This window comes from Arvicola amphibius, chromosome 17, assembly GCF_903992535.2.
Source record: "Arvicola amphibius chromosome 17, mArvAmp1.2, whole genome shotgun sequence".
Taxonomy (NCBI): Eukaryota; Metazoa; Chordata; class Mammalia; order Rodentia; family Cricetidae; genus Arvicola; species Arvicola amphibius.
In genome coordinates, this window is record NC_052063.2 from 9875540 (window position 1) to 9896123 (window position 20584).

Sequence of the window (20584 nt, forward strand, 5' to 3'; positions counted from 1 at the left end):
GTAGTTTGAATATTGTAATTAATTATAAAAATTATTTTTAGCTTCTAAAATGATGAATAATAGATACATACTAGGTCCTCAAGTGAATTTTATTGAATCAAAGGGCAGTTGCCTTATATTGTAAGAACTATTTGATATATTGGTAGAATTTCTGCATCTATGTAAGCACATGTGCATAGGTTTGCAAGCAGGAAGCGCTCTTATGCGGCCATCTCGGCCTCACTGTTTCTAGTGGCCTTTATTTGCTCTGGTACTAAATAAATACTTAGTGTTATGTCATAAAAAGATTAAATGAAAAATAATGTTGGGTCCACTCTGCCTAAAAAGCTTTTATTTTTCAATAAAACAAACATCAATCGGGCTGGAGAGATGGCTCAGTGGTTAGGAGCACTGGCTGCTTTCCCAGAGTTCCTGAGTTGAATTCCCAGCACCCACATGGCAATTTCCAACCATCTGCAGTTGTATTCCCGTGCCCCCTTCTGGTGCGCAGATGTACGTGCAGATAGAAGCATCCCTGTACATAAGTAGATAAATCTTAAGAAGAAAGAAGCATCAGTTTTTGAGCTGGACTAGAGGCCAGCTCTATTTATTGACAGCAGCCGTAAGATGAATAGAATGGTTTTCTGTTTATCGTAACAAAAGGGCTGCAGTCTGTGTTGCTGGAAGCTGATTTTAAAGAATCATTCCTTAGAATCTTCCAAATTCAAAAACAGCAAAACTGCTGATATGTGGTTGCTATTTTAGCCAGTACTTGTTTTGTTGTAGATTTTATTTATTTAGTTAGTTTTAAGAATTCTTTTCACTGCTAGGTTAGAGACAGCACAGACCTGACCTGGCTGCCTCCTAGCTAGAAGCAAGAATGACTATGGGAACAGTGCTCAGCCTTGAGTTCCTTTTATACCTACTGGATGAACCAGGAACCAGGAGAACTCACCTTTACTTACCGGCTGGGGAGTATCACGGGAGGCATAGCACACCATTTTAGCATGTTCACCTTGGCACAGCCTACAAGTTTTATGGCTACTCTTTGGCCCCAGGAGACTGTTGTCTACTGACCTCTGTGTTTTTAAAAGCCGTCCACTGGCTAACCTGGGCTTTTGGGAGCTAGCTGATAATGTAGCTTAGAGGTACAGTGCTTGCCTAGCATGTGTGACTTGCATATTACTGAGGGATTTAGGCCGAATAAGCCCCCTACAGACTAAAGGAAAGACATTGTCTACGTATCCGTGTATTCTGAGAATTAAAAGATTTCTAGGCTTGTTTTTGTGTGTTTGTTTGTTTTGTTTGAGAGAGGATTTCTGAGTACAGACTGACTCCCAAATCCCTGTGTACAAGGATGACCTTGAACTCCTAAACTTCCTGCCTTTCCTAAATTTGCGAACTGCAGATTATACTACCACAGGCTTTAAAAGAGAATTGTTTTTTAAAGGTTATTAGGCAGTAAATATGCAGACTTCTAAGCCTTGAGGCTGGATAAAAATGAGGCGTAAGAACAACACTTGCACACGTGCGTTCATGCTTTGAACTTCTTTTCACATGTGAAGTGTAAAAGACGCTTATTTGGTTTGTTTATCTTGATTTTAAGACAAGGCCTGACTCTGTGCTAGTCTAGAACTACACAGCCCAGGGAGGCCTTGACCTCGCCATCCTTCCTCCGCTGTCTCCTAAGTGAGTTTACAGGTATGTGCCACTATAACATGGTGTGGTATGATCTTTGATAAAGCAATAACTAACATGGACAACAGCTTTTCTTATTTATTTAAATGTAGCAAAGTGAGTAGAGAATACAGCTCAGTGGTAGAATGTTTTTCTATCATGCTCGAAGCCCTGGGTTCAATCCCGGTAGCTGCTAAAAACCAGAATGCACCTAAGTGTTCTTTCTTCAGAACTTGAACCATCGTGTATTCTGAGGCTCTCCAGGGAGTGCCTGTGGACGTGTGTCACATGTGCATATGTATTCTTAAATATATTTAAAAGTACTTGTGTGTGTGTGTGTGTGTGTGTATGTGTGTGTGTGTAAGATACAGAGGATCAAATCCAGGGCCTCACATATGTTAACAAGGACCGTACACCTGAACTACACCCTCAGTTCTCAAAAGCACAGTTTTGAGACATTTTTTTAAATATTTGTTTTCCTCTAGATAGTTGGGAGCACCCACCCCATGTCCTGATTTTGTAACCCACCAGAGAACAATCAATATCATTCACTGTATATAGACCTAACTCATTTTTCAAGAACGTGCTTAACAGTTGAGCATATGGAGTGGGCCCAGCTTATTTAGTCTATTAAAGGCCATTGCTAGAAACTCCTTTTAAAACAGCCTCTTGTTAGTTGAACCTTAACGACTTTTAACTTGACTACATAAAAGGCTGTAGGTATCTGTGTAGTTGCTTCTATACTTTAGAGCAGTGGTTCCCAAGTCTTCCTAATGCTGCAATCTTTTAATACAGTTCCTCATGTTGTGGTGACCCCAACCATAAAATTCTTTTCTTTTTTTTTTTTTTTTTTGGTTTTTCAAGACAGGGTTTCCCTGTAGTTTCTAGAGCCTGTCCTGGAGCTAGCTCTTGTAGATCAGGCTGGCCTCGAACTCAGAGATCCGCCTGCCTCTGCCTCCCGAGTGCTGGGATTAAAGGCGTGCGCCACCACCGCCCGGCCCATAAAATTATTTTCATTGCTACTTCATGACTGTAATCTTCTGCTGTTATGAGCAGTAATATAAATGTCTGTGTTTTCTGATGGACTCAGGCGACCCCTGTGAAGAGTGTTTTGATCCTCCAAAGGGTAGAGACCCATAGGTTGTGAGTTACTGTTTTTGATATCCTTATTTTTCCTCCTTAAGTCGTTTTCAGAGTTGACCTGTGAGACTGTAAGGTATCAGCTTCAAGGTTCAGATTCAGATCTGGTTTCATTTGACTCAGTAGGTGCAGTGTGAAGAATCCCAGGAATCGATGCGTTCCTGGGGAAGGAAGGTCTTGGGATGGTATTTATTTTTATTTTTATTTTTTTTTTTTGGTTTTTCGAGACAGGGTTTCCCTGTAGTTTCTAGAGCCTGTCCTGGAACTAGCTCTTGTAGACCAGGCTGGCCTTGAACTCAGAGATCCGCCTGCCTCTGCCTCCCGAGTGCTGGGATTAAAGGCGTGCGCCACCACCGCCCGGCTTGAGATGGTATTTATAAGGGTGGATGTGGGGCTGTGTTTGACCAACTCCATCCCTGAAGCCCATTTTCTTTCTTTCTCTAACAGTCTCTCAGTGCCAGTTTTAAACCATTTCTAGCTCACATTTCAGGGAAGCAAGGTATTTTCTCAAGCCACAGAACTGACTTGCTAGTTTTTTTTTTTTTTGGTTTTTTTTGTTTTGTTTTGTTTTGTTTGTTTTTCGAGACAGGGTTTCCCTGTAGTTTCTAGAGCCTGTCCTGGAACTAGCTCTTATAGACCAGGATGGCCTCGAACTCAGAGATCCGCCTGCCTCTGCCTCCCGAGTGCTGGGATTAAAGGCGTGCGCCACCACCGCCCGGCTGACTTGCTAGTTTTTAAGATTTAATTTATAAAAATTAATTTGTGGGATGGCGCACGTGTTCCCCTTTGACGTGCATGGAGGACAGAGGACAGTTTGAGGAAGGTCCATTCCTGGCCTCCACCATGCCCATCCCCAGGACTGACTCAAGTCCTTAGACTTGGTGGCAGTCTTACCTTTGCTCACTGGCCCAGCTTGACAGTTTGGAGGCCCTATTGCTAGCCCCTCTAAAATTTATGAACCAAGAACCACTAATCGTGTATAGCCTATACCTTTCATTTTTTTTTTACATTTGTTTTTTCTTTATTTGGGGGTAATTCCTACTATCCTTTTAACTTTTCAGGACGTTCGTTCTGTGTCAACCAGCTTTTCACTTAGCAGGGTTAACGCACTGTTTACTTGTGCTCCCAATTTGTTTTTAACTGACATCATGATAACAAAACGTTTTGCTTTCATCTTTTCTCATTTCCCTGACACTACTTAGGTCTTCCAGGTTGTTCTGGAGCTCACAGTTCTTCTGCCTCAGCTTCACAGGAGAAGGCTGGAGTTGTAGGCACTTACCATCGACCCAGCTGATGAGATCATTGTGTCCTGAAATTAAAACGACGTTTGCTTCTGGGCGTGTTAATGCATACCTATATCCCAGCACTAAGGCCAGCCTGGGACAACAGGCTCTGTCTCCAGAGGAAAAGGAAAAAAGAGGGAAGGGGGGGCAAAAAAAAAAATCGCTGTAGGGAGGAACCGCAATGTCTCCATTTATCTCCCTGTAGAGTCCATCGCTGACTGTGGACCTCGTTCAGAGATAACAGTTCCTCTAACTCAGCTATCGTTGGCTTTTAGGGCACCACCCAGACTCCGCACATACTATCCTGTGTGTGGAGAACCTGAAAATATGACAGGGATATGTGACTCCTAAGAGGTCTGCTGGCAGGTGAAGTGACCAGTAAGCCTACTTTGTAGGCTGGGCCAGGTTTTCATAAAACAGTCAAGAGCACTTGCTTGTAGGGGAAATTCCAGAGGTGCTGCAGGACTTCAAAGAGGACTTGAGAAGAGCAGTTTGGGGCTAGCCTTTGTAGCACAGCAGTAGAGCCCCCCCCAAAGCGTGGGGTTCACCCCCTGCACCACGAAGAAAAACAAACAAACAAAACCAAACAACAATATGTGAGAAAAGATTTTCACATTTTTGTTGCTGTTGACTTGATCCATGGTTTTCCTTTGATGCTGGAATCCACGATTTTATACGGGGAGTGAAGTAACCGCTTCGTGGTGAAATTATGAGGCTGTTAGTCTTACATAATAACTGATAGCTCGTTTAAAATTAAGTTTCCCATGTAATGTTCACCCTTCAAGTCTCTAATCTCGCATTTCTGCTCATTCTGTGATACCATGAAAGCAGCCCAAGGAAACACACAGTCCCGTAGACTAAGTGGAACGGCATCGTGCGCATGCGCACTTATTCTCCTCAGCTTGGGTCGGGGTCGAGGGTAGAAGAAAAGGCTGGAGTTCAAATTTACAAGCTCCGACTCAGTAAGAAGACAGACACGTTATCCTGAGCCGCTGTTCTCAGAGTTGGGAGATGCTCGGTGGCTAGGTGACTCACTCTGCTTCTCTGGCTGTCTCCTCTGCTTTCACCCTTCCCTTGTGGAGGTACCGGAGCAGAGGGGTGTTTCTCTGGTTCGACTCAGCAGGTTTATGTTCTTGCGATCGGGAGGAAGCCAGCGAAACACTTTCTAAAGGAGGACCTGTTGCTATAAAGTTTTATATACAATTTGATGTGCTTTTCCAGCCGAGAAAGAATGTTCTGTCCACATAGAATTTAGCATGGGAAAAATTTAACTCTTAAAAACCTGTATTTACAAGACTGTGGCATTTGGACTTGAGGGACGGTACCTACCAACAGGAATTGGTTTCTGGCTTGGTTTTCTCTTGACTTTCTAGAACTCTGTCTCCTTTAGAAGCAAATCTGATTTGGAGTGGGTGCCTGAGAGAGGTAGAACTGAGTGTGTGTTCTGCTGTTGACTAGACAGGAAGATGTGGAGGAAACCCTGTCCTGCCCCGCCAGCCTGCAGAGCAGTGTTAGGCGTTACTTTCTTCTATGCAAAGCATAGGAGAGTTCCACACTGCGCGATCGGCGTCAGGCCTCAGTACAGAGCCTGCTCGTTATCAGAAGTCTGAAATTATCAAGGTTGACTTGGAAGCTGTACTTAATTATATGGGTAAACCGTTTAATAACTGTTATCAAAATCAACAAATGAGTGTAGATTCTGGATGCTGTCTTCCCCGTGGGCCGCTAAGCCCTTTGTTCCTTTGCACTCAGGTTCCTTATTCCCAGTCTGCTCTGGCTGATCCAATGCCCTTCTGCTGGTTCCGCTTACTCGAGTCATTCCATGTCGGGTCTTCCAGGAGACGTTGTTGTTGTTTTTCCCCTCCTACATCCATCCCTTCCTCTCAGTCCCAGCGTCCCCACCTTCATCCTTTCACCCTTGAGAGCTGTGGAAAGGTAGCCTGGTAGTGGTGGCGCACACCTTTAATCCCAGGAGGCGGATCTCTGAGTTCAAGACCAGCCTGGTCTACAGAGTGAGTTCTAGGACAGCCAGGGCTACAGAGAAACCCTGTCTTGAAAAACAAAAGCAAACAAAACAGGTGAAAAGGACTTGTGGAGATATTCCATGTCAGGCAGCATGGTGGGATTCAGCAGACAACACAGCTGTCCCTGCGCTATGTGTTAATGAGGAAAACTAGCGATTTTGTTGCTATCAGCGATTGTTGCTGTTGGCGGGAGGTGGTTTAGGGCCCAGAAGAGACAAAGAAACCAATCCGTGATGGGGGGGGTGGGTGAAAAGAGAATCTGGGTCGGCTTCAGCCAGCAAGCAGTCTTTGGAAGTCGAAGCGTCCCAGTGTTGTATGTCAGTAGTCTGGATTCGTGAAGTTTGGTGAAGTTTGGTTTTCCCTTTCCGTGGTATTGGGATTGACCAAGGAGCTCGTACATGCCGGGGAAAACACGGTGCCGCCCAGCCTTATGCTCAGTCAGCCCTGTGCGTATTTACAGCTTCTTCCCCTGCTCTTAAATAGTGACTTTCGCACTTCATTTGGAGCCTTGTTTGGTTGTCGGTGTTGTTTCCCGTTTTGATTTTAGGGCCCAGATTGACCTCAGACTCATAATCCTCTTGTCTCGGCCTCCTGACGGCGAGCTAGATTACTGGTGTGTGCCATCATGTTCTCTCTTGAATTCCTAAAAGCAACGACCATAACTAGCCATCTTCTTATGGAAGCGTCTTTTGAATGGTTGCCATGGTTGCCAGAGAAGCACCTTTCAACTGTAACCAGAATCAGAGCCCAGGGGCCTCATCACCAACCACCTGAAATCCCCGTGTCCAGAAAAGCCCTCTGATGGGCTATGGAAGAAGTTTCTAGAGTAGTTTCTAGCTCTACTTGGATCCGGATCCTGCAGGTCGGGGGAGGGAGGGGCTGAGAGTTTTGCATTTTTTTAGGAAGTTTCCAGATGATGCCGGCAACTGATCAGAAATGCAACCTGTGCTGAGACGGCAAGGCTAGAGGGTCAAAAGAGTAAGGAACAAAGGTGAAACCAGCTGGACTGGCTGTGAGCTCAGTGAGAGAGCTGTTGCCTAGTACGCACTGAGACCCTTCTCTGGTTCCCAGCACAGCCAATACCTCCCCCACCCCGAATCCCCCCCCCAAAGGTGAAGGTACGTTTTCTTCTAGATTCATGAATAGGCGCTCTGGTCTACACCTTGTTTGCTTTTAACTATTCTTGCCAGTGCAAATCAAACACTAATAACTTAACTGAACTGGCTCTCGGCCCTGCTCCCAGGAACAGCTCATTCTGTCAGTGATCTGACTGGAAAATCCCTGCCTCTCTCCCACCCCAGGATGTGAGTCTCCCGCTTGTCCAGGCCACCTATGATAAAGGTGTGCATCCACCCAGTTGAGTGATAAGAGGCCGTGGCCACTGAGTAACAGGAAGCCAGGCGCTTGGTGGTAGGAGGTGTTCCTTTTGGCATTTTGCCTCCATCCGACTGGTTTGTGTAGCCGTTGAACTGCAGGAATGGTTTCTGAAGCCAGTCTGTTATTCTACAGTGTGTCCAGGACCTGGCAGGAAATTTATCCTTCACTTTGAAGACTCACGTTAGAAATGCTTGTATTTGGAACTCTGGCAGTTGAGTGACCTGCCCGTGACCTGTGAAAGAGCCACGGCAGGAACAGAGTGCAAATTTCTCTCCTGCTAGAGCGTTCTTCCTGATGATTTTCTTCAGCTCTCTTAGTGGCCTCACCTTCTCTACTAGGCACATGCTCTGGTAGACTAGCTGCTGATTGCCACCAGAAAAAGCAGTTGGTTGTTTGCTGAGACAGTTTCCCACTGTGCCTGAACTCAGATGGCGGAGTTATACCCAGCCGGGTCTAGATAGGCAGTTCTAAAAGCGTCTTGTTTCTGAGTGTGTACATCCTATGCCGGAATGATTTCCATCTTCTGCCTGGGGAACTTGACTGTGGAATTCCCCTTCCAGAATGGATTGAACCGTGGCTGTGAGCCGCCCGAGATCCGTGTGGACACACGCGACACCTCGGTGAGATCAGGCTGTCAAGGAAGAGCTGATAAGTGGCCTGGAAGTGCTCTTCCAACTTCGAGCTGAGTCATAATCACCTGGAAGGAGGGCTTGTTTAAATGTCCTCATTAGATCACCAGGCTCCCTTAGGGGTTCTGTAGGAGGCTGGAGCCTGACACCCTCTAGGTCCACTGTCCTGCCTCCATCTTGAACTGCAGGTATCTATCAGTGATAACTAGGGTGGTGGGCACGTGCTCACTGTTACTCCTGTACTGTTGATTGGACACTCACTGTCAGGAGTTCCCAAGCTTTACAGATTTGGCATTTTGTTTTTAAACATCAAGGCCAAAGTTCTCAACAATGTCTAGTGTGCTCCCTCTAAGTCCTCTTGGTTTGTACCAGAATCAATAGAGACTCAGTCTTCTAAAGCAAGGAGGCATGGAAACAGAATGGAGGCATCTGGGAAACTTGCTTCCTCCTATTACATCTCCTGAATCACAGTCTAATGAGGAGAGCCAAAGCAGGAACTCAAACTTGGAGGCAGGAGCTGATTCAGAGGCCTTTAAGGAGTACCGCTTACTGACTTGCCCCTCTTGGCTTGCTCAGCCTCTTTCTCATAGAACCTAGGACCACTAGCCCAGGGATGGCACCACCCACAATGGCCTTCATTAGTATCAGTTGAATTTGTACTGAAGTCAGATTTTAAGCACAGAGTGAATTTGAGTTTATACCAGCTGAGTCGGGCAAAGGCAAGGTAGGGTTTGGCTTGCCTGGTGTTTTCCATTCCTCCGAGTCCCGTAGGCATGGTCTCTCCCATGTAGGATCAGGTAGTTGATGCTGGTTTGTGGAAGGTGACTAATGGGTATCCATCTCTGTTGATGCAGCTCTGCAACATCGCAGGAGCAGCACGACGGTCTCCATCTGGGTCTTGGTGACCTGCCCTCTGATGAGGAAGTCATCAATAGTTCTGATGAAGATGACGTCAGCTCCGAGTCCAGCAAAGGAGAGCCAGACCCGCTGGAAGATAAACAGGTATGTTTGGCAATCAATTACTTCTGCTTTTGTTTTTCTTGGCCTGCCGCTGTGCATGGGAATGCGATCTATCATACTGATAGGAAAACAGCAGTAACACCCCTAGCGAGCAGTCTGGAAATGGTTTTCAAGTTTAAGTCTTGTTCCTGCTGTAATATAGCACCTACAGTGTTACACATCCAACCGCGTGTCACCTAAGGGTCGTTTAGTGGTTTTGAGAAATTATTTCACTAATGGCTTTTTATATGTGCATACATGTATAGAAATGTATGTAGTTATGTCTAGTTCATGAATCTCTCTTAGGGCTTGTTCTTGTCCTGCCACTAATTCTTACTTTTCTTTGTTGTGGGTTCTTTGTTGTTTGTTTTGTTTTGTTTTATTTTATGTGTATGGCTGTTTTGTCTGCACGTATGTCTCAGATCCCCTGGAGCTTGAGTTACAGACGGACACTTGTGGGCTGCCATGTGGGTGCGGAAAATTGAACCTGGTTCTTTGGAAGAACAGCCAGTGCTCTTGGCCACTGAGCCAACCCCCTGACCCACTGTGTGACCTAGTCTGACATTGGCGCATTCACAACAGTCCTTCTGCCTCAGCCTTCTGAGCACTGAGATCATAGGTATGAGCCCAGGCAGTTCTTAACATTTCTTGAAAGAAGGGAATTCTATGCACTTGAGGCTTGATCACGTCTTTAAAATCTTTAAAAATAAATTCATTCTGTGTGTGGGGGGAGCACATTCGAGCGAGCACGCTTCTGTGCTTTGGTACATGTGTGGAAGTCAGGATACAACTTGCGAGAGTCAGACCTCTCCTACCACGTGCCTTGTGGGTTCAAGCCCAGGTTTTCAGCAAGTGTCTTTAGCCCCCAAGCCACCTCACTGTTCTGATCATGCCTTCTTAAGGACAGAACAGAGGTTACTGTTTGTGCCAGTTACTTCCCACGCTGCTGTGGCAACATACCTGACATGAGACAAACTTAATGGAAGAAGGGTTAATTTGGCTCACAGTTCAAGGACAGCCCCTCATGTCCTGGAAGTCATGGCAGCATGAGCTTGAGGCACAGGGTCCCTGGTGCTAGTTCCCAGCTCGCTTTCCCCTGTATTCAGTCCAGGACTCCAGCCCATGGCACGATGCTACTACCCACGGTTAAGGTGGGTCTCCCTATGCCAGTTAAACTAGTGGGGCTCATGTTACAGTTACTATTGCTGCAATAAACTGCTATGACCAAAAGCAGCTTGGGAAGAAAAGGCTTTGTTTGGTTTACATTTCCTGAATCACAGTCTAATGAGGAAATCCAAGGCAGGAACTCAAACTTGGAGGCAAGAGCTGATTCAGAGGCCATAAAGCAGTACCGCTTACTGACTTGCCCTTCTTGGCTTGCTCAGCCTCTTTCTCATAGAACCTCGGACCACTAGCCCAGGGATGGCACCACTCACAATGGCATAGGCCCTCCCCCATCAATCACTAAATGCCCTACAGGCTCGTCTACTATAAATCTTATGGAGGCATTTTCCCATTTGAGGTTTCCTCCTTCCAGATGACTCTAGCTTGTGTCAAGCTGATCTAAAGCTAGCCGGCGCAGGGCTAATCCTTCAGAACTGTGCCCTGAAGCTCGTCTCCTGTGTTACTATAGATCCTGTCTAGTGAACAATGAGTGGATCACCTCTCTCACTGTTGCTAATATAGTAATCATTTTCTTAAAATAATCCAGTGTGTGTATGTATTATTGTATTCAGACGTGTGTGTATGTGTCTGTGTTCAGGAGACATGAAGATTGTCCATATGTTCATAAAGGTTTAAGGATATATAATAGGGAAATTCATTGTACTGTTTTAGTTTATTATAAACATCTATATGCTTCATTTGAAATCACATTTCTTTGAATAAAGATATTATGGAAGGGAAAATTTGCATAACAGCGATGTCCTCATGCTGTATTGGAGTGTTACAGGATGGAGTTTTGAAGGATCCTCACAACATTGCAAGCTAAGGACAAAACCCTAGTCACCTGAGTCCTTGTCATATTTTCCTAATCCATTATGCCTCCTGCTTGGCATGTGTTGCTCTGTTTACATCTCCTTCTACCTTTAATGAATGGTACATCATGGTTATTGAAAATGAGTCCCGGGGCTGGAAGTGGCTCAGCAGGTTAGAACCCTCGTTGCTCTTATGGAGATCCTGGGTTCAATTCCCAGCATTCTCATAATGACTCCCAACTGTCAGTAACTCCAGTTCCAAGGATCTGACACCTTCTCCTGATCATGTCATGCGGTGCACATGCATAGATGCAACCAAAAACACATCAGCACATAAAATAACGAAATAAATAAATATAAAAAAATTGGTTGCCAGCTGTGATTTGGGTGACTTGAAGCTGACTACTTAATCTTTTTGGTTTAAAGAATGCCACTTTGTAAGTGAGGACAAAATATCACTTATAAATGATTTGCTATGTGGAAAAAGTTAGACTGTGACTCCAGTGTGGGGTTCGAGCTCCTTGACTTTGTTGTTTGCTGACGAGACTTAATTTCTGAACCAGATGCACACATCTGTAATTCTAGCCATTGGGAGGCAGAGGCGAGAGCACTGGCACGAGTTCAGGGCCAACTGCAGTTAAATGTTAAGTTCCAGATTAGCATAGACTGTAGAGTAAGACACTGTCTCAAAAGCAAACAGGCACCCCAGACACACACAAACCCCACCCCGGGCTCGACAGGACTAAGTCTCAGATCAGGGTGTTGGAAACATTTCTAGAACTCATTTAGGCAGGGGGTCTGTAAAGCCCCTGGCAGCAGAGTGAGTGTTCGGCAGTCATGGAGCTGCGCCTCTGCCCTGCTCACACCTTGCTCCTTCACAGGCTCGGTTTCTGTGCTGCTGCTCCTGGGTGCAGATCCCAGAGCAGGTCAAGGATAGCCCTCCTGTCCCAGGTAGCCTCAGTGTTTGTTAGACACCCGCGATGGCCGTGACCCTGGCTCTTGCGGTATGCCCATCCCAGTGGAGGAGGAAGAGGGACCCAAACTCATAAACAGGAAGAAGCTCAGGGTGTTTCCAGGCTGCACGGGGCACATAACAGTGATGTGCTGGAGACCGCAGTGGCTACTTTGGACGAAAGCCTCTGAGAAAGTGGTATTTGACTAGAATTTAAATGAGCGCGAAGAGCCAATGCCTGTGGAGAGCTTGAGAAAGAACATTCAGATAGCATTGTGTGAGAGCCATAATTAAAATCAAGCTCTCCTCGTTTTCTTTTCCTGCTTCATACTGTTGTTTTGGCCTGTTCTGTTTTACTTGAACCTTGTCCGGTTTCTCTCTCTATTGAAGTGGTAACCACAGTGATCTCCACATGACACTGGAGATCATGCTGGCGCACAGTGTAAAGCAAGGCTCTCACGTGGTCCATGATTCTGCCCAGCATCACGTTCTGTCACTGCCTGCTTGACTCCTGCATTTTGTGGTCAGTGGAGACTCCTAAGTATAGTGGGTCTTTCTGGTCAGACTTTCTTTTTGGGATTGCCATCCCCAAAATAGTGACATAGAGACTGATTCTTAATTATGAAAGCTTGGCCTTTAGCTTACGCTTATTCCCAACTAGCTCTTATAACTTAAATTAACCCATTTTTATTAATCTACCTCTCCTCCATTCTGTATGTCTGACTCCCTCTGTTTCTGACTGGTGTCTCTTGCATGCCTAGATTCTAACACTGAGTTCCTCTCTCTGCCTGGAAGTCCTGCCTAACCTCTCCTGCCTAGCTATTGGCCGTTCCGCCTGTTATTAAACCAATCACAACGACACATCTTCACACAGTGTACAAATAGCCCTCACCACCTAAGGTTCCTCTCTGTCTTTGTGCCTGTCTTTGCTTCCCTCCCTTTCTTCATTTCATAGTTTCATGTCCTTTTGTGCCATGTCGCCATATGCCTGCTAAATCTTTATCTTTATTTTTTTTAACATTGGTGTGATTCTCACAGCTATCACAAACACTGGCTGTCACAGATTTGTAGAACTCAGAGGACAGTTTTAGTGAGTCACTTCTTTCCTCGCCTGTGTGGATTTCAGGGACCCGAATCAACTCTTGAGGTTTATGTGGCAGGTATCTTTACACTCTGAGCCCCTCACTGCCCACCCTCCTTGTTTCCACTGGTGCTCCTTTTCAGTTCACTGTGCCTTTTTTAAAAACCTTGTATCAGTAGCATCAATAATGTCTCTCCTTCAGGATTCTCAACTGTTCTGAGGAACTGACATCGTGTGTCTTCATCCAGAACAATGAGGTAGAATATATTAGCTACCTTGCTAGATGGCTGTCAGTCTGCCTAACCAGAGCCTAGTGAATGTTTTTAAGTAATTTGCTTTCTTCGTGCTTAGGAGAATACAGTCTTTGGAGTGAAATTGTTTGGGTTCCCACCTCTCTCAAGCTCTGTGATTTTGAGCGCCTCACTTCCTTTTTAAGCCTTTGTTTCCCTCTCTGAAAAACAGAAAGAATTAGATTCTAGGGTTGATGTTTCCCTTCCTTTAAGGACTATTGTGAAGGAATGATGGCCCTGCTGACACAGAGTGAGTGCACAGCCAATGTTCAGTTCCTCCTGGTCATACACAGCAAGGGGAATCTCAAGCATTTCATGGCAGGCATTCTGCATGTGCCCATGAGTCCACACGCGCCTGGTCTTTCCCGAGTAAGGAAGCAGTGTCCTTCTGTGCTTGTCATTGCTCTGCTTCAGTGAGGATGACTGGTTCAGGCTTAGCTCTGCTGTGCTGGACGACCTTGAACAAATAAATAGTCACTTTCAATAGTCAGGTTCGGTGGCACATGCCCATAATCCCAGGACTTGGAAGGCAAAGACAGGAGGGTTGACAGGAGTTCAAAGCCAGCCTGGTCTACCTAGTGAGTTCCAGGCCAGCCAGCACAGTGTAGCTAGACCACAACTCAAAAACAACAACAGAAGTATTGGTGAGAATGTGGAAAATTTAAAAGAAGAAGCACTTTTGGAAACAGTTGTAGTTCTTTAAAAGCTTGACTGTAGTCATCATGTGGCCCAGAACTCAACATTTAGTACCTTCTTACCCAAGATAGTTGAAAATATATGTCCATATAAAAGCTAGTACAAAAATGTTCCTGTTATCATTGTTTGTAATTGAACGGTCTCTTTGGGAGTTTAAGGGGACACTAAGATGAATTGTTGGGAGTGAGAAGTTGATTAGAAGAAGTCTGGATACCATGGATACATAAATAACAGCATGGTGGGACTCCTGGGGAGAGTTTATGCTCCTGCCCCAGTGACAGACAGCCTAGTAGGGGCCCCAAGGAGAGGAAATTAGAGCCCACCTGACAAGAGTGACCTTCTGAGAACAAGGGTAGTTTCTCAGCACAAGCCGGCAGTCAGGCTCTCTGCCTTCTGGACAGGAGGAAGGGAAGGGCGTTGGGGACAGGATGTGTGGCCACCAGTATCCTCTTTGATACAGACCGACTCCCAGGTGCGATGCTCGGGTACTGGAAGGTCTGTTGGCTAGAGAGTCACACTGTCCTAGTGGGGTGTCTGTCAGTATCTGAGAGGGGATGGCTGCCGCAGACAGTGTGGCTTGAGCAGCGGCTCGATTCTAGCACTGCAGTACTAGACTAGTGACCAAAGCGAGAGAATTTAAATGCACGTCAGCTGAAAAGTGAAAAAGACAAGTGTGATATGTCGACACAGTAGAATAGTATTTGGCTGTAAAGAGGAATGGAGGGCGGCTATTAATGGGCACAGAGTTGTTTGGGAGAGAAGGAAGTATTCTAAATTCAGATTGTGGTGATGGATGGACAGCCCTGACTTCACTAGGAACCATTGAACTATTTAAAGAGTAAAACCACATTTTATGGCACATAAAGACAGCTAGGTGTGGTGGTGTAGGCCTTTTATCCCAGCACTTGGGAGGCAGCACTTAGGTGGAACTCTATGAGTTCGAGGCCAGCTAGGGCTGAAAAGTGAAAACCTGCTTCCAACAACAAAACTCCCCACAAGATCTACCATATGTGCTGTCTTTGAATCCTAGGAAGAAAAGGAATTTTAGAAAGGCTGTGTAACCTGCTTAAAAACCCCTGATTTAGAATTTTTAATTACAGTCTGGTTGGCACATTGTTCGCAGAAGCTAAATGATGTCCATAGAACATGTTTGGAGTAAAGTAATAGTTGGAGTAAAGCAATAAACCATGGGAATCTTTATTAATTCCCTTTGGGAATTCTTATGTGTGGGGGAGTGTTAAACAGGTATGTGTGTGGACATGTACATGTAGAGGGCAAGAGTCATTGTCAGGTGGTTTCCTCTATTGTTCTCCACTTTATTTATTTATTTATTTACTCCCTCCTCTCCCCTCCCCCCAGCTCTTCCTGAATCTGGAGCTCATAACTTCAGCAAGAAGAGTGTTTGCTGTCTCGCCCGGCTTTTGTGTTGATACTGGGGATTTGAATTCAGGTCCTTGTACTTGTGTGGCATGTCCTTTGCCGTCTGAGGCATCTCTTTAGCTCCCTGGAAGTTCTTCAGATTTTAGTTTATTGTTCTTTTCAGGTCTTAATAAATGTTTGTTTTAAAGAAATGTGTTGGGCATAGTGGCTTGTGCCCATTTAGCATTTGGAAGGAAAGACAGTAGTATTCCTGCAAATTTGAAGCCATTTTTTTTCTACATAGTAAATTCCATGCCACCCAAGACAATTTAGTGAGACTTAGTTTCAAGAAAGAAACAAAAAAATAAAATAAAATTTTAAAGGAAGTGTATTCATTTTGTTTCTTTATGGTTAGAACTTTGTAGCTTCTCTGAATATTTGTTTCTCTGTTCTTTTTCAAATCTTTTGAAAATAGCTCGTGATTATTCCCCTGCAAAGAGAAGGGTGGATCCTGGAAAGGACAATGTCCTTTAGGTAACATCATGATATCACCTCATCAGTGACATAAAAATGATAAAGGGCAGGTCTTGCTGTTGACATTCTTCTCTTGCGAGTAGAACTCTTGTTATGATAGAGAAGGTCTCTCAGATAGCATTAACCACACAGGGAGAACATCATTGGCCATCACTAGTTCTCAGCAACTGCAAAATAAAGAGAACACAGTTAAGAAGAACTGACAAAGCTGGGGTGTTATCAAAAGATCAGAGCATATCACTGGATTTCAGACCAAGGCTCTGTGTTTAATGTGTGTGTGTTATTTCATGACCCTTGACAATGTGTTTTCTTTTGTCTGTGGCGATCATCTTGACTTCCATTGCAGTATGCTTTGCTTTGGGGAGATGTTGATATTTAACAGTCAGTCTGCTTTGAAATGTGATACAGTTTCATTAGCTCCAAAGCCTGAGCTGCCAAACACAGCTTCTTGAAGTCTTACAAGGTGTGTTCCCATCATTGTTTGGCTGGGTCCAAATCAGTGACTATTCTTACATGATGGAGAGAATATAGAACTTTTAATATTTGTTGTCTTTGACTTTTCAGATGACTACAGCCCATTGATTTCTAGTCTACTAACATGCCTTCATTTAAGTCTGTAATTTTCCTAGCTTAAAAGGAAAAGTAGAGGCTTGGAGGGATGGCTCAGCAGTTTGGAGCCGGTACTGCTTGCTCGTGTAGAAGATGGGAGTTTGGTTCCTAGTAGGTACCCACAACACATCAGGCTGCTTACAACCAAAGCTTTGGCCTCTGTTAGCATCTGCGTTCACACACGTGCACACGCGTGCGCACGCACACGCACACACACAACACACACACACACTCACATACTCACACCATTAAAATAAATCTTATGTGGAACGAACGGTGGTGAACGCCTTTAATCCCAGCACTTGAAAGGCAGAATCAGGCAGTGGTCTGTGTTAGGGGTCATTCTGATCTATGTAGTGAGTTCCAGGCCAGCCAAGGCTGTATAGTTAGGCCATGGCTTAAAAAATGAAAGAGTGCAGGGATAATTCCATGGTTAAAGCACATTTTTATTTCAGAGGACCTAGGTTTGGTTCCCAGCTCTTACATAGTGGCTCAAAACCATCTGTAACTCCAGCCTCCTCTCTGGCTTCTAAAGGCACAGGTACATATACAGTCGCACACAGGGAAAACACTCACACCCCCAATAGATCTAAAAATACAATAAATCATAGAAAAAGACAAAAAATAGAAAACTATGTATATACTCTTAGATTAGGTTCCCTTATTTAGTTCAACCCACTATCCTTTATTGTATGTGCCACGGATTTTGAGTTCGAGTTTGTGTTTTATGATATATAACATATCAAACAGTGTGCTCTAGTCTTAAGTTCTCTCTCTCTCTCTCTCTCACTCTCTCTCTCTCACTCTCTCTCTCTCTCTCTCTCTCTCTCCCCGGCTGCTTCACAAATTTGCATGTCATCCTTCCACAGAGGCCATGCTAATCTTCTCTGTATCGTTCCAATATTAGTGTATGTGCTGCTGAAGCGAGCACTGGTCTTAGGTTCTAAGAAAGTGGCAGCCACCTGTATACATTTACATGTTCGTGAATTTTCCTTGAACAGTGTATTAGGCACTATGCTTATGTATAGAAGGATACAAAAGTAAATAGGTAGACTACAGAGGATATTGGGAGGGTCAGCAGATAGTAACAACCCCTCGAGCGTCTTATACATAACATATGAACTAGAAAGTAACCTTGTCCTTTGAAGGTAACAGAAAAGGATCAGGGCAGCCTTCGTAAAGGGACAACCTGCGACTCTCATCTTTTTTTTTAAATATTCATTTATTTATTATGTATACAATATTCTGTCTTGTGGGTCTGCCTGCAGGCCAGAAGAGGGCATCAGATCTCATTTCAGATGGTTGTGAGCCACCACGTGGTTGCTGGGAATTGAACTCAGGACCTTTGGAAGAGCAGGCAATGCTCTTAACCGCTGAGCCATCTCTCTAGCCCATAAAGAATGTCCCAGAATGTGGCAGTCAGAAGTCCTTGGAAGGAAAGATGGCCTTGAACAGAAGGGAATTCTGAAGCCAGGAAAGGTGTCTAGAAAGAGACAGAGGAGGGCAGAACTCACGTGGAAATACAAGGTGGTACCTGTTTGGCTGGGGTCAAGGAAGGGGTGTGGAGGAGTGGGAGGAAAAGCAGCATTGGTGGATATATTGGGAAACGCCTTGTCTTTCTCTTTGCTCCTGCGGTTGCTGAGTCAAGCAGTTCCTCTGCCACACACGCCTGCCTTGACAAACTGTGCCACCTTTGGCCTAAGCAATGCAGAGACCACTGCCTGAAATCCCTGGAGCCGTGAGCCCAGTTAGACCTCGTCTAGGTTGTTTGTCTTGGATGTTTTGTCAAGTGACAGAAGTCTAGCACACATTAAGGAAAGGGTCAATTAAGGAAATACTCTGAAGGATAAATCAACAGGCTTTGTTGACTCAGAAGGTGGCACTGACAAGAGAGAACTTCAGGTTCCTGGCATTGATGTGTGGGGATGTGCAGTAGGTATACGGAAGGCCTCGCTTCCTCTACAGGTTGGTTCCCTGTCTGAGTCAGCTGCAAGAAGCCAAGCAGGCACACCAACTAGAGAAAAAGCAGGCACGTTTGTTAGCATGTGTATGGGAGCCACACAGAGAAGGGCCACACAGTTCATAGGGAAGTGTAGGTGGGGGAGGATGCACCCTGAGCTCTGGTTGTCATTGTGTAGACCAAGTCTCTCTTGGGTGGCAGTCCTTAGAAAAAAAGAGAGGGTTATATTTGGCTCAGTAGACTAAGACCTTTTCCTCTTTTCTATGAGTTAGCCTTCCCTGGTTGAGGGAGTTTTGGGGAGGAAATGCAAGACAATTGCACTTACTTCAGATGACCTTTCTTGAGTTAGATGTGCAGATATCTCATAGAGAGCTTTCTCTATGCTGGGAACCTAGACGGTGAGAGAGCTGAAAAGTCTAAGGCAGCTGTGCGTGGGTCTGTGCTCCCGTGGTCAGCCTCTCCGAGCGTCATGCTTGACGGTCTTGTCTGAGTGTTTCCAGCGGCTGAAGGGCATCAGGTGCGTTTTCTGTGTGGAGCCTTCCCGACTCCACGTTCTGCCTTAGTGTGGCCTCCTTAGATGCTCAGCAGGTTCACAGTTGTGATAGTTTGTGGCTTTATTCCCTATGCCCACTTCTTGAAGATTGTGGCTATTTCTTTTTAAAGTTTTTTCTAGTTATACAAAATATTGGGTTTCATTAAGATATCTTCATAGACACACACATGCACGTACACACACTTGTACCTTGCTTATCTTTGTCTGCCCTTTCCTGTGCTATTTTTTAAGAATATTTATTTTTTTACATGCCAATCCCAGTTCCCCCTCCCTCCTATCCTCCTGCTCTCCCCACCCCACCCCCCTTCACTCCTCAGGGAGGGTACAGCCTCCCCTGAAAAGTCAACTAAGTCTGTCTCTTCAGCTCATTGAGGCAAAACCAAACCCTGCCCAGACACACCCCCACCCTGCCTGCCTAGCGACCTGCCTAGGCTGAGCAAGGTATCTCTTCCTAGAGAAAAAAAAGTTCATGCAATAGGGTTAGATCCTACCCAGGCCACATTGTTGTCACCTGCATTCAGGGTGCCTAGTTTGGTCCTACACAGGTTCCCTAGTTGTCAGTCCAGAGTCAGTGAGCTGCCATTAGCTCCGGTCAGCTGATTGTGTGGGTTTCCCCTTTGTTCACATTATTGCTCCTCCCTCTTTTCGATTGTACTCCAGGAGCTCAGCTGGGCTATTTTATTAATCCCTTCTTCAAACGCTCACACTCCATCCCAGATTTATGTTTTTAAAGTTTTGAAATAGCTACCTGGGAATCTTAGCTATAAGGTGTGTCTCTGAGTCTAGTGATCAAACCCAGCTTCGGAGCAGGGCATTGGCTGCAGTACCCAGCTTCACAGAGCAGGAGATTGGCTGCAGCAGAGCTATTTTCTTTTACTGATTTCAAGGTCAAATATCTTCACGTTTTAGGAGGATGGCATGACGATGCTACTGACTCCTTCCTCGTGGAAACAAGCTCAGGATAATAAGGATAAGAGAGATGAGCTGGTGAGATGGCTCAGTGGGAAGAGGTGTTTGCCATCCAGTTGCCAGGCTCCATGACCTGAAGTTAATCCATGAGACCCACATGGTAGGAGAGAATGAACTCCTGCTGGCTGCCCTCTGACCTTCATGTTCTCTCTCTCTCTCTCTCTCTCTCTCTCTCTCTCTCTCTCTCTCTCTCTCTCTCTCTCACACACACACACACACACACACACACACACACTCAGAGAGAGAGAGAGAGAGAGAGAGAGAGCGCAAATGTAACTTAAAACATTTAAAAGAAAGATAGAAATGTAAATTGTCTCTGGCATTAGGCAACTATAGAAACCTGAATCAGAACATATAAGGGCTACCGTCCCCACCTGCCTTGTATACAAGGACCAGCAGCTCCACATCTTGCCAACACCTCCTTGGCTTTATATTTCAAGACAGTGACTCGCTCGATAGTCCAGGATGGCTTACAGTTGAAGATCGTTCTGCCTCAG

General features: G+C 45.2%; 1 protein-coding gene and 1 pseudogene across 1 annotated transcript in view; one reads left to right on the forward strand and one right to left on the reverse strand.

The window, feature by feature from the left end:
• Fgd6 (FYVE, RhoGEF and PH domain containing 6) overlaps positions 1-20584 on the forward strand; it is a 121653-nt gene that overhangs the window by 35110 nt on the left and 65959 nt on the right. Inside the window, exon 3 of the mRNA XM_038314827.1 lies at positions 8964-9111. Within this exon, the coding sequence (XP_038170755.1) occupies positions 8964-9111 (148 nt within the window). The remainder of the gene's footprint in view (positions 1-8963; positions 9112-20584) is intronic.
• Positions 17442-17536, reverse strand: LOC119803748 (annotated as a pseudogene).